At 41.1% G+C, this 27,758-nt stretch overlaps 1 protein-coding gene across 1 annotated transcript in view; it reads right to left on the bottom strand.

Annotated features, from left to right (window-relative positions):
• Positions 1–15,505: 15,505 nt before the first annotated feature.
• The window catches only part of MCM3AP (minichromosome maintenance complex component 3 associated protein), a 41,456-nt gene continuing 29,203 nt past the window's right edge, over positions 15,506–27,758 (bottom strand). Inside the window, exons 24-28 of the mRNA XM_075180453.1 lie at positions 23,183–23,573; positions 22,746–22,997; positions 22,283–22,403; positions 19,027–19,191; positions 15,506–16,184 (exon numbers count right to left, since the gene is read on the bottom strand). Coding sequence (XP_075036554.1) covers positions 15,842–16,184; positions 19,027–19,191; positions 22,283–22,403; positions 22,746–22,997; positions 23,183–23,573 — 1,272 coding nt within the window. The 3' untranslated portion in view covers positions 15,506–15,841. The remainder of the gene's footprint in view (positions 16,185–19,026; positions 19,192–22,282; positions 22,404–22,745; positions 22,998–23,182; positions 23,574–27,758) is intronic.

Below are 27,758 nucleotides of genomic sequence, written 5' to 3'. Positions count from 1 at the left end.
ACGCAGAGGTTCCCGGGACTTGTAGTTCTCTAAGTATCTGCTCTCGTAGTAAACAAGACACAATAAGGACCACAACTCCCAGAGAGCATCGCGCCGCCCGATCCTGCATCACGCTAACCTGACATGAGCAGAGGCAGTGGGGACCAATCATTCGGGCGCTGAGGCAGTTACACAGAGGTGTGTGTATTAGCTGTAAGCCAATGAGAAGAGGTGGATGTCAGTGCACTCTGTCACTGTAAACCTCTCGTTATCTGACGTCCGTTATCTCGTTGGGCTTTCTTCAACCATGACTTTCTAGTTTGTGATGAGACTACAAGGCTCAGCAATCAGGCCATGTCTTTGGTTTGTGCACAGGTTGCCTACTTCTCAAACTGTAGTGAGCACTATGGTTCCCTTGAAACGACTTATTACATGTTCCTTGGGACCCCCATGGCGCCTAATGTCAGAGACAGGTATATACAGCTTTCTCATAAATACAAGGGGTCTGTTTAACGAACTGAGGTGGTCCAAAAATTTGAAGAAAACAGCTGTCCCAGGTCTTCACTCAATTTATGAAGGAGTTAACGCTGGAGAAAAATGGTGAATTCTTACTAAATAACCTACTTTTTGTTTGTTACCGCAGAACTACTAGGGATTTATCAACAGCAAACTAATGCCATCTTCAGTTGGATCTCCCGCCAGGTCAAATTCATTGCGCATACGAAGACTTTAGCCATGAATGTATATATAGGTTGTGCGAGAGCCGCGTTAAAAGCTATTCAATTGTTTTTTTAACATGGCGGGTAAAACAGGCAATATGTCATTCTTTTTGCTACATGGACATTAATAGCAGTACTTTGCAAATATTGAATTGTTTTTCATATATTTTCGATTTATATATTTTTTGATATACAGTCAGGTCCATACATATTGGGACATCGACACAATTCTCATATTTTGGGCTTTATACACCACCACAATGGATTTGAAATGAAACAAACAAGATGTGCTTTAACTGCAGCTTTAATTTGACGGAATTTACATCCAAATCAGGTGAACCGTGTAGGAATTACAACGGTTTGTATATGTGGCTCCCACTTTTTAAGGGACCAAAAATAATGGGACACACGAAACAATCCTACATCAAACTTTCACTTTTTAATACTTTGTTGCAAATCCTTTGCAGTCAATTACAGCCTGAAGTCTGGAATGCATAGACATCACCAGACACTGGGTTTCATCCCTGGTGATGCTCTGCCAGGCCTCTACTGCAAATGTATACAGTTCCTGCTTGTTTTTGGGTCATTTTCCCTTCAGTTTTGTCTTCATCAAGTGAAATGTAGCTCAATCAGATTCAGGTCAGGTGATTGACTTGGCCATTGCATAACATTCCACTTGTTAGCCTTAAAAAACTCTTTGGTTGCTTTTGCAGTATGCTTCGGGTCATTGTCCATCTGCACTGTGAAGCGCCGTCCAGTGAGTTCTGAAGCATTTGATTGAATATGAGCAGATAATATTGCCCAAAACACTTCAGAATTCATCCTACTGCTTTTATCAGCAGTCACATCATCAATAAATACAAGGGAACCAGTTCCATTGGCAGTCATACATGCCCACGCCATGACACTACCACCATCGTGCTTCACTGATGAGGTGGTATGTTTTGGATCATGAGCAGTTCCTTTCCTTCTCCATACTCTTTTCTTCCCATCATTCTGGTACAAGTTGATCTTTGTCTCATCTGTCCATAGGATGTTGTTCCAGAACTATAATGGCTTTTTTAGATGTTTGCCAAACTCTAATCTGGTCTTCCTGTTTTTGTGGCTCACAAATGGTTTACATCTTGTGGTGAACCCTCTATATTCACTCTTGTGAAGTCTTCTCTTGATTATTGACTTTGACACATATACACCTACCTCCTGGAGAGTGTTCTTGATTTGGCCAACTGTTGTGAAGGGGTTTTTCTTCACCAGGGAAAAAGTTCTTCTGTCATCCACCACAGTTGTTTTCCGTGGTCTTCCGGGTCTTTTGGTGTTCCTGAGCTCTCCGGTGCGTTCTTTCTTTTTAAGAATGTTTCAAACAGTTGATTTGGCCACACCTAATATTTTTGCTATCTCTCTGATGGGTTTGTTTTGATTTTTCAGCCTAATGATGGCTTGCTTCACTGATAGTGACAGCTCTTTGGATCTCATATTGAGAGTCGACAGCAACAGATTCCAAATGCAAATGTCACACCTAGAATCAACTCGACCTTTTACCTGCTTAATTGATGATGAAATAACGAGGGAATAGCCCACACATGTCCATGAAATAGCTGTGGAGTCGATTGTCCCATTACTTTTGGTCCCTTAAAAAGTGGGAGGCACATATAGAAAACGTTGTAATTCCTACACCGTTCACTTGATTTGGATGTAAATTTCCTCAAATTAAAGCTGAAAGTCTGCAATTAAAGCACATCTTGTTAGTTTCATTTCAAATCCATTGTGGTGGTGTATAGAGCCCAAAATGTGAGAATTGTGTCGATGTCCCAATATTTATGGACCTGACTGTAGTACTCTATAAGATCTCAATAATGAGGGGATCCTCGTTTTATCAGCTAGAGACAACTAAAAGCAGATTTACAACCCATTCATGTCATTCCCCTCCCTTATGTGCCCAGTCTTTTATATTGTTTCTTTGTTCATCATATTGGTAGACAACAGGCTTCTATCGTTTAAGACAGTAGCAGCATCCCACCCCTTTTCCCTATCCCTTTTAGGAGCGCTTACCGATCACTCCATCTTCTGTATTTTTTAAAAACTTCTATACTAGTTGTATAATTTTAGAGTTTTAGTTAAAACACTGGAGGCGTGAGTGTGCTAGGGGTGCGATAACTCCAATCGCCCCACCCCCCCGAATCCTCCCCTGCCTGCCATCATATACTAAACCAGTGACTTGTCACACATTCCCTTCCCCTGATTCGACCTAGGAACCGGAACACTTGTAGTCCCTAAGCAGGATACTCGAGACAATGCATCAGTGTTGACTAACTGTGTACCTTGTCTGTCTAAGCCTAAAATTCTGTAAGCCTAGAAACCATCTCGTAACTCAGACATTTTGGCTTTTATTTGCATCATCCACTTTAACAAAGTATGATCTCTCACAAGCTTAAACTATGTACCCAATATCACTCATCTCACCAGTTTCGCTCCGTGTGGTTCACTGTGTGCTTTGGTTTCCCTTGGTTACCACTATCTGCTGTTCAACCTGGCGTTCCTCTATAATCGGACGCCATCTTGCCTAATGGTCTGCGCATGCGTTTCCCTGGGAACCTTCAAAACCTCTGCTCCGCAGTGATTGGATCATCTGCAGCCAGTTCCCTTTATAAGGGCCTGCCTCCCTTTAATGGGTGTCAGATCATCAGGTCTCTCTACCTGATAGGAAGCATTTCCTCTGACTCCTGTTGTTCCTGATATCGTGGATGGTGCAGCTTGTTGCTACTCAGGATTCCTGTGCTGCGCACTTCTCAGCAACTACCTGTGCAGCTCACCATTACTCAGCAATACCAAGGTTGCTCACTGAATCTCAGTATTACCTGTGCAGCTCACCACTACTCAGCAATACCAAAGTTGCTCACTGAATTTCAGCATTACCTGTGCAGCTCAGCAATACCTGTGCTGCTTACAGCTTCCCAGCAATTTCCTGTGCAGCTGATTTCTACTCAGAAATACTTGTGCTGCTTACTGCTTCTCAGCAATTACCTCTGCAGCTCATCTCTACACAGCAATACTTGTGCTGCTTACTGCTTCCCAGCAATCACTTGTGCAGCTCATCTCTTCTCAGCAATACCTGTGCTGCTTACTGCTTACAAGCAGTTATCTCTAAGCTCATCACTTCACCGCCATATTGGTTCAGCTTCCCTCACAGTCAAGGCCTGAAGACTCACTGAAGAGCATCGCTGATCATCGGTTCTGTTCCAGAGTTATACACCTGTGTGGACCTCAGCGTTCCAGCTCTCTGCCGTGCATCTCTTCACAACTACTTGGTGGTTCTGCGCATCCTCTGCTCTGCGCCCCCTAGAGGACTGCGACCTGCGGTGGGAAACAGCCAAGGTCATATTCCCTTGCGGGAATCCCTGGTAAACACCTTCCCACCGTTAGATTCCGCACCTCTCTGGGGGTAAGCTGTCACTCTAGCAGTCATCAGGACCATTCCCATTATATGGCTTTCGTGACACCCAAGAGGTAATACCTAGGAGTGTCTAATGTCCACTTAATAGCCAATGCTTTCTTCTCTACAATGGCGTACCTTCTCTCATGCTCATTGAGCTTCTACTCAGATATATTATAGGGTGTTCCTCCCCATCTCTGGTTTGGGACAACACATCGCCTACCCCTACATCTGAGGCATCTGTCTGTACAACAAAATCTTTTGAAAAATCGGGTTATTAATACAGGCTGCGTGCATAACATCACTTTTAATGCCAGAAAGGCTTCCTCTTCCACAGGGTTCTACTTCACCATATTAGACTGCTTTCCCTTTGTAAGGTCTGATAATGGAACCGCTGTGGTGGTGAAATTAGGAATGAAATGCCCGTAATACCTTGTGATCCCCTAAAAAGGCTCTTACTTGTTTTTTGTTCAGAGGAAGGGGACAGTTTTGGATTGCCATTATTTTATTCAACTGAGGCTTAACCTAACCTCTTCCTATGGTAAAACCCAAGTATCTAACTTCTTCCATCGCTAGGCAACATTTCTTCAGGTTGGTGGTTAGCCCTGCCTTTCTAAGTGAGTCAGACACTGCTTGAACTCAGTTCCAATCTGGACTGTGACTCACAACATCATCCAGATAGGCTGCTGCATACTGCTTATCCATGGCATGCTGGAAGGTTGCTGGGGCCCCATGTAATCCAAATGGCAACACCTTTTATTGACAGGGCCTTCTAGAGTAAAGAAGACTGTTTTTTCTTTTGCGCTGTTGGTCAATGGAACCTGCCAATAACCTTTTGTCAAATCAACAGCTGTGGTGAGATATCTGGCTGTTCCTAACCTTTCTGTCAACTGATCCACATGGGTTGGCATCGAATTTGGACACTGCATTTAGCTTGCGAAAATCGTTACAGAAGCGTAGGCTGCCATCTGGTTTCGGGATTAGGACTATGGGGCTGGAACACTCGCTGTTAGAACTCAATGTTATAGAAGAGTCTAACATTTATTTTTTTTACCTCCTTGAAAATAGCCTCTCGCTGGGCTTCGGGTATCTTATATGGGTTTAAGTTGACCTTGACCACCTGGCCCTGTAACAATGTCATGGTTTATTATGGTTCTGCCGGGTAGCTCTGAAAATACATCTCTGTTTTTTATGATTAACTCCTTAGCCTCATTGTTTTGGGTCGCTGACAGTGTCTCTAATACTTTACTTTAGGAATTCCTATTATACACCCTCTGTTGAGTGGTTTGGGCCTGTTCCATGTGCTTTCTGACAATATGTACCACTGCTGCAATCTGATCTGGTATCTGAGACATATGTTCAATAATACTTTTTTACAGAGTAGGTTGTCCTTCCAAACGGTTCTTTTGCCACATCCAGCAATCCTCTAGGACAGGAGTGTCAAACTCACGGCCCAAACCTTTATTTTTTGCAGCCCATTAGAGCTGCCGGCCCAGAACAGAGACAAAAAAATACAATGCCCTCCTACCTTCGCACTTAATGTCGGGCATGACATTATCACGGCCGACATTTTCAGTGAGGAGTGCACAGAGAGGAAAAGGGACAGATAAGACAAAAGAGAAAGACAGAAGAGAAGAAAGATGACAATAGAAAGTTAAGTGAAGGGAAGCAAAAGCAGCATAATAGAGGGCCCAGTATGAAATGGGAAATAGATGAAAGGGGGCAAAAGGAGCATGAAGGGCGCAATGTGAAGAAAGAGGGGACAAAATTGCATATGAGACTTCAAAGAGCGAACAGGACAAAATATCACATCACACATAACGCCTGCAAAGTTAGCGAACAAGATGCCACACCATTCTTGGGGGTAAATGTATCATACTCCGGTTTCTTCAAGTCGCCGGAAATCGGCGAGATGACAGCTAAAATTTAAAGCGGCGCTGCCTTGTAAAGGCAAGTTTCCCTTTACAAAGCAGCGCCGCTTTAAATTTTAGCTGTCATCTCGCCGATTTCCGGCGACTTGAAGAAACCAGAGTATGATACATTTACCCCTTGATGTCAGTAACTTTGATCAAACAAGCATTAATGCTCATAACTGTGGTCCCATAAACAGTAATTGTGAATTTTGCCACGCTAAGCATTTCGGCTGAGCAGCCATTTGACAATCTATTCAATCAAGTCAAATTAGGTGCAATAAGGTCTGCCCCTATTATTGAGCACTTACTGAAAGGACAGCAGAGTACGGCAAACTGCCCACGTGATAATCAACATTATTGGTGGCATGGAACAGGGGAAATTGGTAAAAGACTCTGAGAAGATTTACACAAAAGCTGGTTTATGAAGAAATATTTGCGAAATTGGAATTGTGTTAAGTTCTTTTTTTTGTAGCTGGTAGTTGATTCCACAGTCGTTGGATAAATGATGCATGGAATTTAACCATTACCACAAAAGAGTCCGACATGATCTTACTCTTATACTATTATTTTTTCACATCATGTTGACGAGCTTTTAACTTGTTGAAACTAAATTCTTAAAGGGGGCTATTGGTTTAAAAGTGGTGATTTCCAGCAGTGGAAAGGGAAGGCATTATACAATAAAGTATGTACCACATTTATAAGTTGTCATTATTGAAGGTTGATACACAGTATTTTTCTTATTTATAATACAATCAGAACTTTGTTATCTTGAGGCAAAGTTGTTCATGGTTCAGCAATTGCAGGATTTTCCTAATTGTGGGTCAATATTGCTGTTGGCAGAGGTGTTGACAAAAGTGGTTATACACAAGGATCCGTGCCAGTCTTGGTAATGCTAGTGTTTATGCAATAAGGTTGTCCGATTGTTTCACAACCATCCCATATGGAAATCAAGTAATAAGCGGATTTCTAATTTACATTGGAGATTTGGCAATTCCCCTATCACGAGTGTGGTTCTTTGTAGATAGTTTGAAATAGGAAGTGCTAGGTGTGTAGAAAGAAACCTAGGTCAAAGTTCACATTCAGGCATCTAGGGGTCAAGGTCTTAAAAACCCATCTGGCCTCTGCCGTAGAGATGTGGGCAATGTAATTAATCCCCCCCCCCCCCCCCCCCCCGCTCTATGGCCTTGGTACTTTGTAAATCCCCAGAAACTTGAGAATGGATGGATAGTGGTCACGGCTTTTGGAGTAATGGTCAGATACGCTGTGTGTATCTAATTCGTTTTTGATATTCTACAGATTTCCGTGATTCTTATATGTAACTATAAAAAAGGTAAAAAGAATCAATATATGGCGCTCCACTTTAGAGCTGTTTGTAGCTACGTCTGGGCAAAAACACCTAATAAGCCCCAAACATACAGTATGACAACAAACAAATATGAGGAACTGACAAGCGCTCCTATATACCTAGAGATCTGGGTGTGTCAATTGAATAAATTATACACAAATGTCTAAGGTAAAATGCAGTGTGTACTACTTGTAACCCATAGGTCATATAGTCCTCAATGGATAGATATAGTACTCATAGTCCTCAAACAATATATATAAATCCGGCGGACAAAGGTATAAAACATGAGCAGTATAAACTACATGTGACCCATAAACGATAGAGTTCTCACACAATATGGGACAATTGATGTGAAACAGTACTTATCATCTGGTAAAATGTCCTCAAATGTATGATCAAATAATCCAACGGTGGAGTGTGAGATGGATCGCCGCTATATCAATAACTGGGTGGGTGAAAAGCTTCTCTGTATAACGTGACTCCCAAAACTCAAAGACAGCGCCCAGAATGCCTTACAGTGACGATATTAACTCTACCTCCAATACTCAGGCTTCTCGGGAAATGGCCACTCTTTCTAATGGTAATCGGCTCCTTCTCATATTGTCCACGGCTCCGATCATGTGTAAAAGGATTAGGAAAGAAGAGAACACATAGTGCCTTATCTTCAGATAAAAAGATTTTCGTTTATTAAAATATAAAATGGACTCATACCTGGTGAGCAGTTTCAATGCACATATAATACAAAAAGCTCTTCCCGGGTCAGGCTAAACGGATCAACATGCAGCAACCGAATACAGGAAAACGGTCCAATGATAACATGTAAAAGTTCCCACTGATACCATCAACGCGTTTCCACTGATACCATCAGAGTGAGCCAAAACGCGTTGATGGTATCAGTGGGAACTTTTACATGTATATAGGTATATAGTAGCGCTTGTCAGTTCCTCATATTTGATTCTTATATGTAGTTTGTGGATCGTGGGGCCTACATACTGCGTCACACACGGGCATTCCAGCAAATAAATGACCCCGATAGTGTCACACGTTATCTTTCTGGTGATTGGTTGTGTTCTGTTTTGCTTAGTGAATTTTCATGCCTGGCATCTATTACAGAAGAAAAAAACATCACTATTTTCTTTTAGCCAGGTTTCTTGTTTGTTGGTGGGAATACAGCATTTTACCAGTTTTGTATTGATTTTCTGTAAATTATTTTGGATTTTTCGGGTAGGATTCTCTTCAGAGAAACATCCATTAGTAGTACTTTCCAATGTCTGAATGATCCTTTCCAATTTTCTATGAACTTGGTTGTATTTTGTAATGAAAGCAGATTCAAGTTGCCCCATGTTGCCCTGCCTTACTTTGGATTCAGGAAGGGTTCTCCAATCTGTTTCCCTGATCTCTTTGTATGCCTTTTCTACAATTCCCTTATCGTATTTTCCTCTGCAAAATGTTACCTTAAAATCTTACCTTGTATGTCAAACAACAAGAGGTTGGTACAGTTACGCTTAAGCCTGGTAAACTGCCCTTTGGGGATATTATCAAGTCAACTATAGAGACTATTATTTCAAGCTGGTATGAAAGAGTTGCAGTCCACCTGCTTCAGATATGTTTTGGTCTGGATTTGGCCCTCAAGAATGGAGATCTCAAGATCCAAAACTTCCACCCTTATCTGGCTAATTTGGGCAATGAATCTGAGATTTAGGTCATTGGTGTTGATGTAATTCTGAAATTCTACCAGTTCTTCCTCGGTCCCGGTCTATAGACATAACACGTTGTCAATGTACCGAAACCACCCTAGGATTCGGGACACATAGGGGTTTGTTGTGCCAGATAATATTATTTTTGCAATAGGCCATGAACGGGTTAATGTAACTGGACGCGAATTTTGCGCCCATTGCAGTTCCGCGCAACTGTTTGTAGTAATTCCCATTAAACCAGAAGTAGTTATGGTTTAAAATAAACCAAATCCCTTCAGTAAAAAAAAAAGCATTGGCATCAATATTTGCATATTCTCATGTCCACATTTAACTACATGCAAAAACATGGTACCTACCATCTTACAAATTAAAATTTTCCAAACACCCACTATCAAATCTCATAATCTGTAAATGTCTCATAGCTTTCATGAAACAAAATAAAGCGTGTTCAGAGTAAAGTTGTTATTGCTAGATTAGTTGTTTAATACAGGATGGGGAAAACGGTCAGAGAGAACAGTAACGTCCTATATAACAAACTAAAAACGTACTCCAAAATATAATCTTGGTCTCTGATAAATTGATCAGAGGATCACATTGTCTACAATCGTAGCAACAAATGGGGCAGGGACTGATGTGAGTTAGTTCTATGTACAGTGCTGCAGAATTATTGGTGCTATATAAATAGCTGATGATGATAAGCCATTAGATAGGGCAATGACAGAGGTGAAGGCCAGAAATAACTACACCTTACTGAACAATGTATTCCAATTGTAAAGCACTTGTTATGCAAAAAACAACACATTTTGCATCTTCCTGCAATAAAATGTTTTACTTTTTGGGGAAACACTGCACACAACAGTTAGTGGTGGGTCAATGACAATTCCAGGGAATATAGAATGTTTTTGTTTCCTTGGCAACCCTTTGTTAGTCACAGACAGACATTCTGGAATCAGAGCTCTGGGCTGGCGATTGAGGTTCAGTAGAGGAGAACTTCACTTAGAGCCTGTGCACATCATTCAGTGAGAGGTAGTACTGATCAATAGACGCTACCGCTGCGAGTTTGTGTGAGCAGAGAAGAGAAAACTGAGAATAATGGAGGACTTTTTAAAAGATCTACCAGTGTATGACAAGAGAAACTTTAGCAAATTTCAAGTAGACCCAAACAAAAGGCTTCCAGTTTACCTTGCCACAAATGAACTTCCTTCTGATCAAACCATAATTACAGAAAACACGCATATACTTTTGCGTAATGTACACCGAATATGGGGTGCAAAGAAGGCTGGAAAGAAGAGGAACTTGGAGCAGTCAGAAATATTCAAGACACCCGCTCCTCCAGAAAAGACTGCTCAGAGAGCCAAGAACTGAATGAACAAGTGCCCTTGAGAATCGGCCATCGCCCTTCCAGCCCTATCCTACAGCTTACTTTCCTCGCTCATGGCACAGGATCATTTTATATTTCTCATAATCCAAATTTGTATTTATTGATTAACACATTAATTATTATTACACTATGTGGTTTGTTTATTTACATTGTACAAGTAGCAGAAATGTGCTATAATGTGCTGCAACAAGATATGGTAAAAGTATCACTTTAGTGCTAATTAGACTGATGAATGGGTGGATTGCTATAGGTATTTCTGGCACTTGTAGCATCTTAATACAGAAGCTTTAAAAACACTCCAACCCTTTCCCTGATGAGTAAAGGAAATTTTATATATATATATATATATATATATATATATATATATATTGCTTATTATAGTACTGTATAAGGCCTACTTATCCTGCAGAGCTCGCCATGTAGAAGATTTCTGGTCTCTTAAAGTACTCCTGTTACTCTGGTTTACTTGGTCCGCTCACAATACAATAGCATGGGTGTAGCATAGCAACAAGAGATGGGGTGGGGGCATGGGCCAGAGTTTCAAAATAAAACTGGCCTCAGGGAAAGTTTGCACATAGTCTGTACAAGGATATAGCATAAGACAAGGTCTGGAACCGTGAAGGGCAACAGGCGGCCCTCCGAGTCTTCACCTGCGGCCCCAGCTTTTATCTGCTTTATGTTTAGATTTGTTGGTTATAAACTGTAACACATTTAAAATGCCTGTTGATATGTTGCTACAGATAGGAGTCTTTTTTATTAAATGTTTGCAATTACTAGGATATTAAGGGTAATGTGCAGCCCTTTTGAAGGCTGCCCATGCAGCCCCTTATGCGTGTCAGGTTGCTGATCACTAGTCTGTAAAATACTTCCCTTATAATAGGTATAAGTTTCGCGGCTGCACCATGTCTTTGCTCTAATCAGCCAATAACTGTATTAAGCAAGAATAGTAGTGACACACTGGAGACAGAGAAGAGCAGTGCATTATGGGCCATGGAGGGTGGCATATGATTGGATGGGAGCCAGAGACCGTGTTGTGTTATCAACTCCCACTCAATCCCTCCTTAGTCTGGAGTTGGCCACTATGTTTCGTCTGCAATCTGTCAAAGCCACCATATTAAATACTATTTGCTGTTTACTTCCAGCTATGGTACAATCCTTTTATATGAAGGACATTATTAGAGTGTATTTAATGTTTATTCCCCCCCCCCCCCCCCGATGTCAGTGGGATATTACTTACCAATAACATCTCAAAGCATTACTGTTGATGTTTTTAGAACATAAATAACTTAGGTAGTTACTTTTGAATCATGGAAACATCAGTTTGTTGACTGCAAAACACCACATATTAATAATCATTAAATATGCTATGTATCCCCCCCAGTAAAGTTAATAAGTGTACAATAAAACATAGATATAATGGTTGGGGTTAGCCGCGCTTCTTTAAGAAATGTGTGTGCTGCCACTAAATGGAACCTAATGGGTTACAGAGGGAGGTCCCTACCCTCTGAGGATAAATGGAGACAAGTAAAGGTATGGTTCCTGGGTGCATGGAAGTTATGCAATTATGTGGTTGGTTCTTTTATTGACAATCACCCAGTGTCAGGAATAGCCAGCTGAAGCCACTCCCTGATTTAATATCTTATCATATATTCACACAGTCAAACAATATATCACCTCTATTATGTCAGGAAACCTCTCCTAACTGCCTTTACCTGTCACAACCCGCACTCTGCGCACTTGTGACTTGAAAGTGTTTACTATATGGGGTTACACACGATTCCAGCACTCAATCTTCCTCTCACCTATCGCACAAGTTACAGACTTGCTGAATCACCCCCAAACAGTGCTCATACAACCACACCCACTTCGTTTTTGCCAGCACCTATTGAATAAGAGCAATAGGACCCCAATATACTGCATCACACTGGCACACAATGAGCACTCCATGCTACATCAAGTTTAGCAAGGCACACACCAGCAATCAAAGGGTTAACACTTAACCCCTCAAGGCTCCGACATAAATATACAGGGCAGGCACACACTCTGCTTGGTATACAAATGTACTTACAATTGACACCTCCGTACGTTACCGTGATTCTCGCACCTAATTGAATATGCCCCAAAGAGTCTATATTTAATTGTCCAGTAGCATCAATCAATATGGAAAACAGTCCAATTGTGTGCAAGTCTCAAGTTTGAAAGAGCTTGTCCCTATTGAGTTTAAATTCTTAGTATAATGGCATAAGGTGCACATTATATTCCCAGCTTGTCATGCAAAAAGTTCCCAGTTTGTTTTTTTGTAATAAAAGACAAGAAGAACATAGACTCACGTTTTGTGTAATGATGCAGTTCCCTAGAGTGGTGGTATACGTCTCCTGGTTCCTTCCCGTCCTGGGTACTTCTTAACTCCCTGGCGATGCAGGGGGCTGCTTTTGATTCTGGTCCCAGGGCTGGAGTGGAGTACCGAAGAGTACATATGCGCATTGGTCACCTGTAGTTGTTTCTGGCTGTCAGATGCCGGTAACTGCAGCAAGTTTTTCTCCCGGCAAGCGGGGATGTAGAGATAGTAAGCTTGAATAGCTCATAGAGGAATGAATGTAAAGGATAGTAAGTTGTGGGTATTAGGATGGTAAATTAGTTTCAAACCCAACATGTTTTGCCACTAGTGCAGGCTTCCTCAGGGATAGATGTATGCTTACTGGCCATCCTCGCTAGTATATATAGTGCAGTTACTGTCTGCAGATGGAGTTGATTCAGTTTGATTGGCAATTAATATAATGAGGGGTTGTACATTGTACTCACTTGTTCAATATCAGTATTAAAATGGCTTTTCACAGTTCCATTCGAAAGCCAGTTAACTGGGCCATGGCTTTCTTCGTGTATGAAAGAATAAGTAAATAAGTACAATTGTAAATTAATTAAATAAAGTAAAAGGTGCTACAGAGAATATTCCTGTTATACGATATATATATATATATATATATATATATATATATATATATATATATATATATATATATATATATATATATACACACACACACACACACACACACACAAGTTAACCCGTGCATGATACTCATGCATTCTAGTCAAATCAAGCTACTTAAGGTCTTAAAAAGGTTCTTGTCATGCATTTGGGCCTAGCCCAGGCCTCCTCAGGGGAAGAGCGTTACTTCTCGACGCAAGCGCCCTTTTTTAACGTGGTTTTGTCCACATGTCACCACCTCATCATTTTTCTCCATCACCTCATCCTTCATCTTCATCGCCACATCCTTCATCAAGCTACTTAAGGTGTTAAAAACTCCCCACTGTCACCCCCGGCAACCACCAACCACTCCCAACTGTCACTTCTCCTTCAAGAAATATATAGGTCAGTGTATAACTCTGCCCAGCAGGTGGCGCTGCAGCTTGGTTTTTTTTTTCCCCACACACGCCACTAGGCATTTATATAGTAGATAAAACGCTAATACTGCTTCACTGCTTTGTACAGTGGGGAAAATGGGACATGCATAAAACAGGGACATAGAAAGTAGCCAAAATAAATGCAGACAAAGGGAACTTACAATCTAATTAGAAGAGGGCACAGCTGAAAGAGGAGGAATGAGTGTAACTCAGCATTGATATTGAATACAGTTTTGCATGCATTCGTGTGAGTAGTGTAGGTGGGAGTAGGGAAAGTTGTAATAAAGCGATGGGTTAGAGAGAGCGTTTACAGATTTGAAGGCTGTGAGAGAGCCTGACCGGGCTTGGTAGTGGCTCGGAACCATTGCAGATCTGACCATGACTGTACTGATGTTATATTCTACACAAAAATATGTCACACATCCCTTGCAGTTAGGCCACGATACCAAACTATAATTTCATGAGGATTATCACACTTCAGTTAGATTGACAGGATAGTTCTGTGAGGCAATAAAGGAATTATGGGGAAGCAAATAATGGAATTGTAAAGTGTGAGTTCTAGAAGTAGAATTGTTAGCACCAATATAGAAATTAGGTAAAGTACCATGGCAAGATTGTTTTTTATACAGTCCTCCCTTAATGGTTACATTAGACAATTGGAAAGTGAAAGTAAAAAAATATGATTCCCTTTCTTTTACCACAGCACTGCAGAGTAAAACATGTAATCACTGATTTTGAAATGGCAAACTTAATATTGCATATTTTTGTTAACTAGAATGTACTTTATACACATTTTCTATGACAGGTGGTACATGGCCCTCTCACAGACTCTGAATAGGAGCAAGCTGAGATTCAGAACGAATTCTTGGGTACCAATGGTGTTATCCTCCTTTTACTACCTCAGGCAGATGCGACCGATTTATATTGACTCTCTGCAAATTAATCTACTAATACCATAATTAAAAATAAAGCCATACAAAAAAATCCAATATTACCAGCTGGGGTTCTATACCCTCAATGATTTTATGTGCAACACAAAATAAAACACACATCCCATATGGACCACATAAGTGGCATTGAAAACAAAACTATTGCAATAAGTATGTGCTGTAAAGATTAGTTATCATAATATCTGACTGGAGTCCCAGTATTTAGTATTGTAGGGCCTGATTCATTAAGGATCTTAAATGAACAGGATCCTTATTTCAGTCTCCTGGACAAAACCATGTTACAATGCAAGGGAGTGTTCTGTTTTGCACATAAGTTAAATACTGACTATTATTTCATGTAGCACACACATATCAACTTTAAATTTCAGTGTACAAATAATCTATCAAGTGTTTGTGTGCTACATGAAAAAACAGTCAGTATTTAACTCATGTGCAAAACAGAATACTCATTTGCACCCATTGCAATGTAACATGGTTTTGTCCAGGAGACTGAAATAAGGATCCTGTTCATTTAAGATCCTTAATGAATCAGGCCCGTAGTTCTTTGGTTCCGAACATACAATCAATCCAACCTATGAATCCAGGAATATATATTGCTCCCAATAATACCAAATAGCTACTGGTTTTAAAATTGAGAGAAAAAAAGTGCACTTCACTGTAAAAATATGTAAATCAGACCTCAGATGTAAAATTTTGAATACACTTTAGTGAGCATATAGAAATCACAAACAAATAAAATTAACATTAAATGTTCAGCATTTATTCAATATGAAACAAAATTAGCTAAAATGTATTAACTGTATTTCATGTATTATACACTGAAGGGTATGAAGTCCATTGTGTTCACAACTTTATGTGTTTGGAGTAGGAACTGCTTGATTCACCACATTGTCCCCCTTCAAGCAGTGTGCTGAGGTGCAAGCTAAAAGCAATGTCCTCCTGCTGATGCCTTTTTATGTTCATCCTCAGGGTTTTCATGCGGTCTTTCAAAGATGTGCCTAGCGAGGGCACAATACTGTCTACTAGAGATTCTGGCTTGGTTCTCCACATTGTGCCACGTCGAGCAGTGTGCTGAGGTGCAAGCTAAAAGCAATGTCCTCCTGCTGCTGCCTTTTTATGTTCATCTTCAGGCTTTTCATGCGGTCTTTCAAAGATGTGCCTAGCGAGGGAGAGTGCACAATACTGTCTACTAGAGATTCTGGCTTGGATGGAGAGTACATAGCACTGTATGTAGAGGACTTCTGCAGAGTGGGAACAATAGCACTTTCTAGAGAATGCAGAGATGGGATGGAAACGTATAGAGGCAGACAAAGAGATGCATTCGGAGATTTCTCTTCAAGTAGATTCTGCAATCTTTCATTGAACCTAAAGTTAGACATAGAAGTATTAATGTCAGAGACATAAGAGTAATACATATAAATGTATTTAGGCTGTTAGTGGATTAAATCATTTGCTAGGCTAGTATAGAATTCCTCAAACAGTTTCTACACAGATTATTAAAAGTAACTTCAGACTCCAAATAACGACTTTCCCCCAAAACACTCCTTCTTACTAACTAACAAAACTGCAAGGATCTCTTCCCCAAGACACCCACTGTTATCAAGTTACTCAACCCTGGCATAACCCTGCTTAACCTGGGACACCTGCAGTTATTGAGATCTGCTGCTCCCCAAGTTGTATTCTCCAGTTCACTTTGCCTGGGAAATTGTCAAAATAAAGAGGGCATGCACAGGCTGTTAACCAATCAGCAGTGTCTCAACTGCCTGCACAAGCTCCACTCATTTTAACAATAATCCAGGTGCTGCAACGTGGAGAGCAAAATGAACACGTCTGTGTAGGGGTCCTTGGAAAAGAGATCACAGCAGTTTTATTAGTTGGAGAGGAAAAAAAACATTCTGGGAGACTAGTTTTCAATTTGCGTTCACCTTAGGCAGGACATTGATTTAAATTCAAAACTGACACTTCTCACATTGCAATTCAGTTGTTACGTGGATCTTCTGCCTATTTTATGTATATTTGTGCTGCTTATCTAGTTCATTGGGGACACTTTATAGCATTTCTGCCAGTGCCAAGTAAAAGGTGTTTTCTGGAATTACCTCTTTTGAACACCTTTGGGTCTGCATGAGACACCAAATTCCACAGGTAAACCGATTGTTGACGAGCGAATGACTAACAGTCTCAGTCACATTTCCTTCTCTTCCCTTTCCAACACTCCTACTCTCCCCTTTGTTAGTTAATAAAGTGTCAGTCCCTCTGTTCCACTACTTCACAGGGGAACAATGCTCAAACTCCGATCAGCCACAACATTAAAACCACCTGCCTAATATTGTGTAGCTCCCCCTCATGCCGCCACAACAGCTCTGACCCATAGAGACATGGACTCCACAATACCTTTGAACATGTCATGTGGTATCTGTCACCAAGACATTAGCAGCAGATCCTTTAAGTCCTATAAGTTGTGAGGTGGGGTCCCCATGGCTCAGACTTGTTTTTCCAGCACATCAGATTGAGATCTGGGGAATTTGGAGGCTAAGTGAACTCCTTGAACTCTTTGTTATGTTCCTAAAACCATTGCTGAACAATTTTTGCTGTGGGGCAGGAAGCAGTATCCTGCAGAAAGAGGCCACTGCCATCAGGGAATACTGTTGCCATGAAGGGGTGTACTTGGTCTGCAATAATGTTTGGGTAGACTGTACATGTCAAAGTAATATCCTCAGGAATGCCAGGACCCAAGTTTTCCCTGCAGAACATTGCTCAGAGCATCACACTGCCTCTGCAGGGTTGCCTTTTTCTCATAATGCATCCTGGTGCCATCACTTCCCCAGGTAAACAACGCACATGCACACGGCCACCCACATGGCGTAAAAGAAAACGTGAATCATCAAACCAGGCCACCTCCTTCCACTGTTTCCTGGTCCAGTTCTAGCAGACAAGTGCCTATTTTAAATGCATTCAGCGGTGTACAGAGGGTCAGCATGGACATAGTGACCGGTATGCGGCTACACAGTACCAGACACAGCATCTGTCATCCTTCTCTCATAGCCAGCATTAACTTTTTCAGCAATTTGTGCTACAGAAGCTTTTTTGGGGGGATTTGGGCCTTGTCAAAGTCACTCATATCCTTATGATTGCACATTTTTCCTGCTTTCAACACATCAGCTTCAAGAACTGACACCTCCCTTGCTGCCTAATATATCCCACTCGCTGGCATTGTAACAAGATAATCAATGTTATTCACTTCACTTGTCAGTCAGTGCTTTTAATGATGTGGCTGATCTCCTATGGGGTTACCAAATATAGCCTAAAGACATAAAGATCTACCTATTACTTAGTAATAGGCAGATCTTTATGTCAAAGACAACATCTTGTCAGTGGTCCAGTTGTAGTAAAGAAGATATTACCAAATTTAAATTCTAATAGGTAAAATACTAACATGCATGCACCCATCCCTCCTCAGAGGTTTGATCTAGTAAGTTGTATTAAAACTGATTTCACAAGCTATACCAACAAGCTAAAAGTAGCCTCATGCTCCTTTAAGAAACATATCTCTCATCGGGATCAGCAATCCTATGACTGAGATAAGGGTTATTCTTGAAATGTTCAGGAAGATAATGTTCTGAATCAGGATTCCTAATCATAAGTTTCTCCTATAATTGCAGAATCCTTACATTGCATTATGCTTGCACCAGGAGCAAATTTGCTTATTTTTGCTTTGCTCCTATCTTTAAAATGAGGCCCTGAAAAACTATATGGGCTATTTTATCAGACCGTATTTAAGTAAACATCTTAGGGGCGTATTCAATTGTTTGCCGTGACCGCCGAAAAACGAGCGCTCGAAAAATATTTCCGTTTATACGGTAATATTGCGCGCGGAAACCGTTAATACGGTAGTTTACACGCGGAATTTCAGCTCGCAGCTCAGGGAGCTGCGAGCTGAAATTCCTCGGGTAATTACCGTATTAACGGCAAGATTTTTCGAGCGCTCGTTTTGCAGCGTTAACGCTGACAATTGAATACGCCCCTTAGTGTCAGTCTTTGCAATAAAATTAGGTAAACACAAGCAGCAATTTACATGTTATGCAAATGTGCGCCAAGTCCCCGAATACAATATTTTTAATATGGCACTTATTGATTAAGTATATGGAGCATTCCTTAATAAACACTTTGACCATGAAGACACTACCTAACTAATATCATACAACCTTACCTTTCATCTTCATTTTTCTCAGCCAACAGCGAGCGGTTCAGTTTTGATGAAAGGGTCTTTAGGTAAGACAGCTCTGGATTTTCCTGTGTATTTTCTTCATGGGTTTTGCAGAAAGAAGGCAGAGATTGAGAGGTTTGCAAACTTCTTTTTTTTCTGCATGGGGGGCTGCAATGTGAGAAGTGCAAGAACATAACAGTTAAGTAGTAGCACAAGAATGCATACTATAAAATATATTCCAAAATCTAATTAAATTCTGTATGTCTTAAAATTAAAATTTGCACAATTTTATTATTCAGAATTCCTTTTTATCAAAAGTACATGTTACAATTATCTCCTTTAATTAAATCTGCAGGTAAATATCTTTTAGCAACTATTGGCTTTAATTTGAGTATTCACATCCAATTTGAAGGAAGGGTTAATGATTAACAGCAGTTTAATATGTAGCCCCTCTTTTTCAAGGGAACAAAAGTAATTTGACAATTGACTGGGGGAATTCACTTCTGGCGATGTGGACTGCGTACATCGCGCCGCGCACATTGCCAGCAGTTATGATGGAAATCTTTGCTCATTTTTTCTCGTATATCTATTGGGTGCAAGCAAAAATCCTTTTAAATCTCCTCCGCGAAGTGACTCACGGATGTTCTGGAGACACTTTGCAGCTAATTGAATGTCCCCGAAAAGCAGTTTGATGGACAGGTGCGAGATATTTCTTCGCTATTTCTTGATCAATTAAGTAGGTTCAAAATGTGGCATTTGCACTTGGAAGCTGTTTCGGTGAGCTCAAAGAATGCGATCAAAGGAGCTCTCAATGCAATTGAGACAGACCTTCTTTAGATTACAATAAAAAAAAATCCTTCAGAGAGTTAGAGGGAACCTTAGGAGTGACCAAATCAACAGTTTAGTATGTTCTTAGAATAAAAAAAAAAAAAACGCACTGGTGAGCTCAGCAACTCAAAAAGGCATGGAGTCCACGGAAGACAACAGTGGTGGATGATCGCAGGACCCTTTCCACGGTAAAGGAAAATCCCTTCACAACATCCAGCCAAGTGAAGAACTCTCTCCAGGAGGTAGGCATATCATTATCCTAATCTACCACAAAGAGAAGACTTCACAAGGGCAATTACAGAGAATTTTTATATTTATATAAAATCCGTTTCTCTTAGAATATTGGGGGACACCGGAGACATTGGGTATAGAGTAGTGGACAAGTGATTTGGCACTTTAAGAACTCTTCACCTAGCCCTAGCTCCTCCCTCTCTATAGCCCACTTCCTGCAGAACGAATGGAAACTTCGTCCTCAGAAAACCGACATTTATTTGATTTTCTGATTTATGTGGAATCTTGACAACTTTAGGGAGGAATGAAGGCTTTGTTCAAAGACCTGCCTGCTCCGCAATCCATCTTACTCCCGTAAGCGCAGGCAATGTGGCGGATTGCAACATTCCCTCTAAAGAGGAAAAAACGGAAATCAAACCCTGTATCAAGGCCACAAGACCATGTACCCAGGCCAGGTCTTCAGAATCCGCCACCACAGGTCCAGTCAGACCCTGGCTTAACAATCCTGGAATAGAATCCACCCCGCTTGCTACAATGGCAAAGGGGGTTGGCGAAGGACAACCCACTGACTGAAACCGCACCAAGTGGACAAGCTCAGCCACAGTATCAGTCAGTGACCGAGCCCAGGCGGGCACCGCCGAGTCACAACCAGAACTCCCGGGTGGACATGGCATGCGGTCCCTAGACTGGCAGGCTGCGCACACAGTGTCCGCGCCTGACCATTTACATTTGATTAGGATTAATGGTGTCTTCAATTCTGAGAAATACAGACAGGTACTTATCCATCATGCAATACCATCAGGGAGGTTTCTGATTGGCTCCAAATTTATTCTGCAGCAGGACAAAAACCCCAAACACACGGCCAATGTCATTAAGAACTATCTCCACCGTAAAGAAGAACAAGGGGTCCCGGAAGTGATGATATAGCTCCCACAGTGCCCTGATCTTAAAATTATCGAGTCCGTCTGGGATTACATGAAGAGACAGAAGGATTTGAGCAAGGCTACATCCACAGAAGATCTTTGGTTAGTTCTCCAAGATGTTTTTGAAGGAACTCGGCAGGGAGGTTGTTCCAAACGGAGTACAAGTGTAGTAGGTGGGTGGAGCTATCCTCCCAACACTTTCAGTTTAAAATGCCCCCGACTCCAGGATCACCTACTAAACTCCAATGTCTCGAAGTGTCCCGCAATGGACGAAGAGAAATGGATTTTACGGTAACAAAAATTCTCTTATTTTGCTCTTCCTCTATGCAAGTCAGCATATATCCTACAACTTGACAGATGAATAACACTAAAGTAAAAATGTTAATTATAAATTAAATTTCTGAAACACACAAAAAAGCAAAAATCAAAAACTAAGAAGCAGATCACAATACAAAATCGGGTAATTTATCGGTCACCTTGTGTACAGTTCTGGAGGCCTCATCTCCAAAGAAACATTAAAAAAAAAAAAAATCAGAGACGATGTATTAAAATGGCGCATCAGCTGCATTACAAACTCATCAAAAGCTACTAGTATTTCACTAATATTTTCTATTAGCTATATAATGTGATACAGTATTATCAGTTATTTTTGTATATATGCCATTTGTTATTCTGCTATGTCATTATTGCGACATCTGTTTTTTTTTGGTTTAAAACTGTGTTATATATTTGATGCAGTTCGAAAGAATCAAGATTTTAAAAAACAAACTTTTCAAAAGCCTTGAAAAATTGAACATATACAGTTTACAGTTTAAATGAGAGAATGAAAGAAACAATCATATTTATCACAAATAGCAGTGTTCAAAAAGGCTTTATTTTCAAAAATAAGAGGATTTATAGGACAAAGGGACATTTTATAATTGGAGTAAGGAAGACTGAGAGGTACCATAAGGAAGATTTATTTTTTTATTTTCCAGAAAGTGTGACGCGATAGATCCATTAAATAGTCTCAGGTGGGGACTTGTAAAATAATTCACAAATGTATGTAACAAAAATATAACCGCCTCCTCATCCCCTATCACACAAAAGGACAAGCAAAATAGACCCCCATATGTTCTATTCTGCTGTAAAATTCTATGTTTCTACATAAATATAAATAATTGCCATAAAAAAGGCATATAAAATACTAATCTTAAGTATCTATAAAATAATGCCCACACTTAATGCAATGAATCCCAATCAGATGGGCAGAAAAGTAACATAAATAGAATCATCACCTTTTATCAGCCACCAGTGTATCCTGAAGTGTGTCAAGACGCGCCCTCCCCCATGTTTCTGGGTGCGTAAAGCTTTTCAAATCCTCCTTGAAGAAATATACATAAAGCTTCTCATGGAAACCTGCAGAGAAAGACATGTTAGTTATCACCATGATCTACAAAATGTTGATGGTACAAATATTATATACAGTTAAGAAAAATCAAAGTTTGTAGTATAGCGACTTTTGTAAACTGTGGACCATATTCTGAACAAAACTGTGTATGGAACAAATTGCTTTATGATAACTTAAATAAACATGGTACCTTTACAATTCTAAGTAGTGCAGCATTCATGACACAATGTTTGTTAATATTTATTTTGATTTTATACTACTAATAGAATACTTGACTATTTACATTACAAATTTTTTTTCCCCCATTACAAAAAAGTAGGATTATATGCCTATTACATATGGGGATTTACCTTTGGCATCTGCTAACAAAGGAGGTTCCCAGTCTCGCAGTTTGTGGTTTATGCAAACAGCAATTAAATCATCCCATGGAATATCTTGCACAGATGGCTCCAAGCCTGTAAACTCATCCTTCTCAAGCCACTGTTTACATATGCGCCTAAGAAGAAGCTGTACTTCAGAGAGCAGCAGGGGGAGGGTATTTGGAGACTGTGAGATCTGAGACACGTAGCCCATAATCATGGAGCAGACAGGATTCCAAGGAGCTGCAAGGCAATGAATATGGAAATGCTTTAAAGAAAACACGTATGAGCAATTAGAAACATATTTCAGTTGGGAAATAGTTTGTACAACTTGAGTTAGTTGAAGTAAAATCACTTTTGTACTTTTCCACTCTTGACCACTGTCTCTACTAACTTTGTGACATTGATCTTAAAATGTAAATGCTCACCTCCTTGCGGCGGTTTGTCCATCTGCGGAAGCTGAAAGGATAATATGGCCTTTTTCAGTGCCGCAAGATGGTCAGGACTGTTCCAGTCAGTAGGTGGAATTAAAGAGCTGCCTTTAGAAGATGTGAACTCTGTTACAGGCCAGGACAGTTCACAGAGTTGGTCTGATGAGACAGCCTCTGCTAGAAATGCAATAGCATGATTATACAAATCAATGATGGCTGCAGGATCCTGTGAGGGAAGTCCAACCTTCCTGCGCTCTGACACATCATGATAAAAGGGATCACTGAATGCACTGCACACACCATCCTCTATGTACTGTTGGAAAGGGAGCGAGAGCAATTCCAAAGATGGAGGGCAATGGGACAGCAGGAACTGTACAGCAGAGGAAACCTGTAAAGTCAAAAAAGAAAGAAAAATATGGGTTAATAAATCAGGAAGAGAGAATACAGTGTTATATTTTGATTACTTTATGACATTGAATACTATAAAATAACCTTTTATTTATGTGAACGTTATATGTATGTAACATTGAAGTACATTACAATTTAGTGATGATCCAAAATAAAATGAAAATTAAATAAATTAAAAGACTTGTACTTCCCATAAAATCCATTTGATAAAAGCATATAGGGGGAAACATAAAGGTATTAAGTCCCCACCCTAGGAGGAAGGGCACTAAAACACTTAAGAACCTCCTCCTCCCTATAACCTCCTCAGCTCGTCACCCACTAGCCAAGACTCATGGAAGCATTGCAACAAAAAGGGGTATTCCTACATTGGTGGCTTTGTATCCCCTTATATCATTTGAAGAAATGACTTTTGACTTTTTTCACCTTCAGCATCTTAGGAAAATGTCCCAACTGCAGCAGTTCGTAGCTGACACAAAGCGCCTCTTCACATTGGCGATGATGAAACTTCACAAAGTAGTGTAAGACCCATGTAGGGAGCAGCTATAGATCCCGCAGCGGGCAGCATGCTGTCTCATGCAATTTTGTTTCCTAATTTTTTTTATCGCTTCCAAAAGAACCTGTATCCCATCTTGTTCAGGTACCCCCAACCACTCTTGTATCCAGCCTACTACGGGGGGAACTTAACCCCATTGTCTCAGTGTATCCACCCGATAAAATGTGCTTACCTGCCCCCAAAAGAAACAGGGCAAATTACTGCAGAAATCCACCTGGCAATATACTGCTTATAGGCTGGCCAATGTTTGTGGGAATTGTAGATCACTAAGAAGTCATCCATCCATCATTTATAGACCTATCCAGAAGTATATGGCTGAAGTGATCCCAGAAGTGATCAAGTGCATCATAGAGGACAGTCTTGCACACATCTTGAATCCTACGCACATACGTACGCAAAACATGGACTACACCTCTGGCCAGGGCAGGGATGACCATGTCTTGATTTATGCGACATCTTGACACCATCTTAGGGAGGAATGAAGGCTTAGTCTGTAGCACTGCCCTATCCTCATGAAAAATGAGTAGAGTACTCTTGTGTGATAACGCTGCAAGCTCTGACAGTCTTCTAGCAGACTAGATGGCCAGGAGGAAAACAGTTTTCCAAGTCAAAAACTTTAAATCTATGTATCTGAGGGTTCAAACAGGGAATGCTGTAAAGCATTTAACACCAAGTTTAAATCCCAAGGCGCTAAGCGAGGAACATATAGAGACTGTACTTTAATGAAGTTTGAACATCAGGCTCTTTCAGTCTTCTTTGAAAGAAGACTGAAAGAGCCGACACCTAACCCTTAAGTGAACTAAGGCGCAAACCAGCATCCAGACAATCCTGCAAGAACGTAAGCAACCTGAACAACCAAAAAGAAGAGGTAAGATATCCCTTCTTTTTCACACCAGCAATATATGTCCTCCAGACACAATGATATATTTTAGCTGAACCTGGATTGCGACCCGAAAGCATGGTTTCCACCACGTGCTCAAACAAACCCTTCGCTCGAAAGATCAAGGCTTCAACAGCCACACCGTAAAAGCCAGATGTTCTTCACAGTGATGATAAAACGGCCCTTCACTTAACAGGTCTGGTAGTAGTGGCAGACTCCACGACCAACCCTCCGCAATGTAGAGAATGTCGGGGTACCAAGCCCTCCAAGGCCAATGCAACACCACCAGAATGACTGGAACACCCTCTCTCTGTACCTTTTTTTAAGACCCTCAGAAGCATAGTTACTGGTGGCAACAGGTAAACTAAGCGGGATGGCCAAGGAACGGACATGGCGTCTACTGAGACAGCCAGAGGATCTCTGGTCCATTACCAGAAGAGCTGGACTTTGTGGTTCAACTGAAACGCCATTGTGGTGACATGTGGCTGACCCCTCTGAATGGAACAACCATTCGCCGTGAAGAAAATCTGCTTCCCAAATTTGTACCCATGGAATGAGAATTGCCATGACAGCCTGAACGCGAGACTCGACCCACCGAAAGATCCTGTGCATCTCTCGCATGGCTAAAGGACTATTGGTGCTGCCCAGGTGATTGAGCTATGCCACAACAGTGGCATTATTCGACTATCTTCACACTTCCCTGCAGCAAATGTTGCGCGCTGATCAAAGCCCAGAAAACTGCTCGTAATTCCAGTACAATGATTGGAAATTTGGATTCTTTCACAGTCCCAAGACCCTGAAACCGAGCGTAAGGACAGATGGCACCCCGACCCCAAAGGCTGAGAGGGAGAAGCTAGGGCTCGTTATAAAGTTCTTAAAGTGCCCATTGCCTATCCTCACTACTCTATACCTTGATGTCCCCAGTGTCCCCCAATAGGAGGATAGAGAAAAGACCACAATGGTGGTAAAATGAAGGATACCATGAAAGAAATTTTAAGACTGCTTATAAATAGAAGTCAGAACAACAATTCCTACCTGTTCTGCCAACACAACTTCTAAACATTAACATTACCATGTATATCAAAAGCCTCTTGCCAAGTATATAAAAAGCCCCTCTTATACTGACAATGTCACTGGGAATCACTACAATGTTTGTTATCTGTGAAGGAGCGATTGTGGTGCGGTGTGAATTGGCGCATATTTTGAACGCAGTCTGTACATGCGCCGATAGGCACGTGCGCAGTAGCTAATTACATGATTGCCGCTGTGTATTTTGGTTTTTTTTTTAGACACGGGCTGTACCTGCTCAGTATTACTGACTCGGCAATAGCGCACACCTGGGTACAAGATATCACAGATCTCCTCCCCCTTCTTCCATAAACTGGTTTTATGCTGTAGAAATTGGAGCTGCTTAGGACAATTGCTTAATTAACACCTCTTAAGACCAAGGGGTATATTTCATAAACTGCGGATTTGAAAAAAGTGGATTTTTATACTTACGATAAATCCGTTTCTCTGATTCCATTTGGGGGACACTGCTTACCATGGGGTTGTGTGATGGGGAGGAGTTAGCACTTAACTAGTTAATTCTGTGAGCTGCCGACAGACCCCTCCCCCTGTAACTCTCAGTTTAATTATAAAGCCCCAAAGAAGATAGGCCAATCAACCAAGAACATACAGAAGAAGAGCAGGAGGGAGGGAAGGCAGTGTCCCCCAGAAGGAATCAGAGAAACGGATTTATCATAAGTATAAAAATCCTCTTTTCTCTTTCATCCATCTGGGGGACACTGCTACCATGGGGACTTTCTAAAGCAGCACTCTTGAAGGAAGGGGCTGCTCTGATAGACCGGCATGTAGAGCATGACGGTCAAAACTGGCGTGTGCCGATGCGAAGACATTGAATTGGTAAAATTTAGTAAACGTATGGACCGAGGACCAGGTGGCTTCTCTGCATAACTGATCCACTGAGGCCCCATTTCGTGCAGCTCAAGATGCCCCCACAGAACGGGTAGAAGGGGCAACAATACGATCTGGCACAGGTCGGTTAGCACTGATATAAGCCTGCTTAATAGTCAAAGTAAGCCATCTAGCAATAGATTGCTTTGAGGTTGGCCATCCACGTCAACAACACAAATAAGGAATCTGTGCAGCGAATCTTTGAAGCCCTCTGCACATAGATTCGGAGAACTTTGACCACATCCAAAAATTTTCAGAGTTTCTGTTCCAGGCCCTTGAGGGTCTTCTGTGAACACCGGAACTACAATTTCTTGGTTTACATGAAAACCAGAAACTACCTTTGGCAGAAACGATGGAACTGTTCTAAGAACCGCTCTGTCATTGTGAAACAACAGATAAGGTTCTCGACAAGACAGCGCCCCCAGCTCGGAAACTCTCTGGGCAGAGGCAATAGCAAGAAGGAAAACTACTTTCCATGTTAAGAACCGCAACTCTGCAGACCGTAAGGGTTCAAAGGGAGGCTTCTGAAGCATATTGAGGACCAAATTAAGATCCCAAGGAGCCATGGGTGGAACATATGGAGGCTGGATATGCAGGACTCCTTGTAGGAAAGTCCTGACATATGGTATGTCTGCCAGACGTCTGTGAAAAAACACTGAAAGAGCCGAAACTTGTACTTTTAAAGATTCTAAGCGAAGACCTCCATCCAGGCCATCCTGGAGAAAAGCAAGAAACCTAGGGAGACGAAACGAATCTGAATTGCAGGTCCTGTTCTC

The sequence above is a fragment of the Mixophyes fleayi genome, chromosome 7 (assembly GCF_038048845.1).
Source record: "Mixophyes fleayi isolate aMixFle1 chromosome 7, aMixFle1.hap1, whole genome shotgun sequence".
Classification (NCBI taxonomy): domain Eukaryota; kingdom Metazoa; phylum Chordata; class Amphibia; order Anura; family Limnodynastidae; genus Mixophyes; species Mixophyes fleayi.
This window is presented reverse-complemented; position numbering and strand designations above follow the sequence as displayed.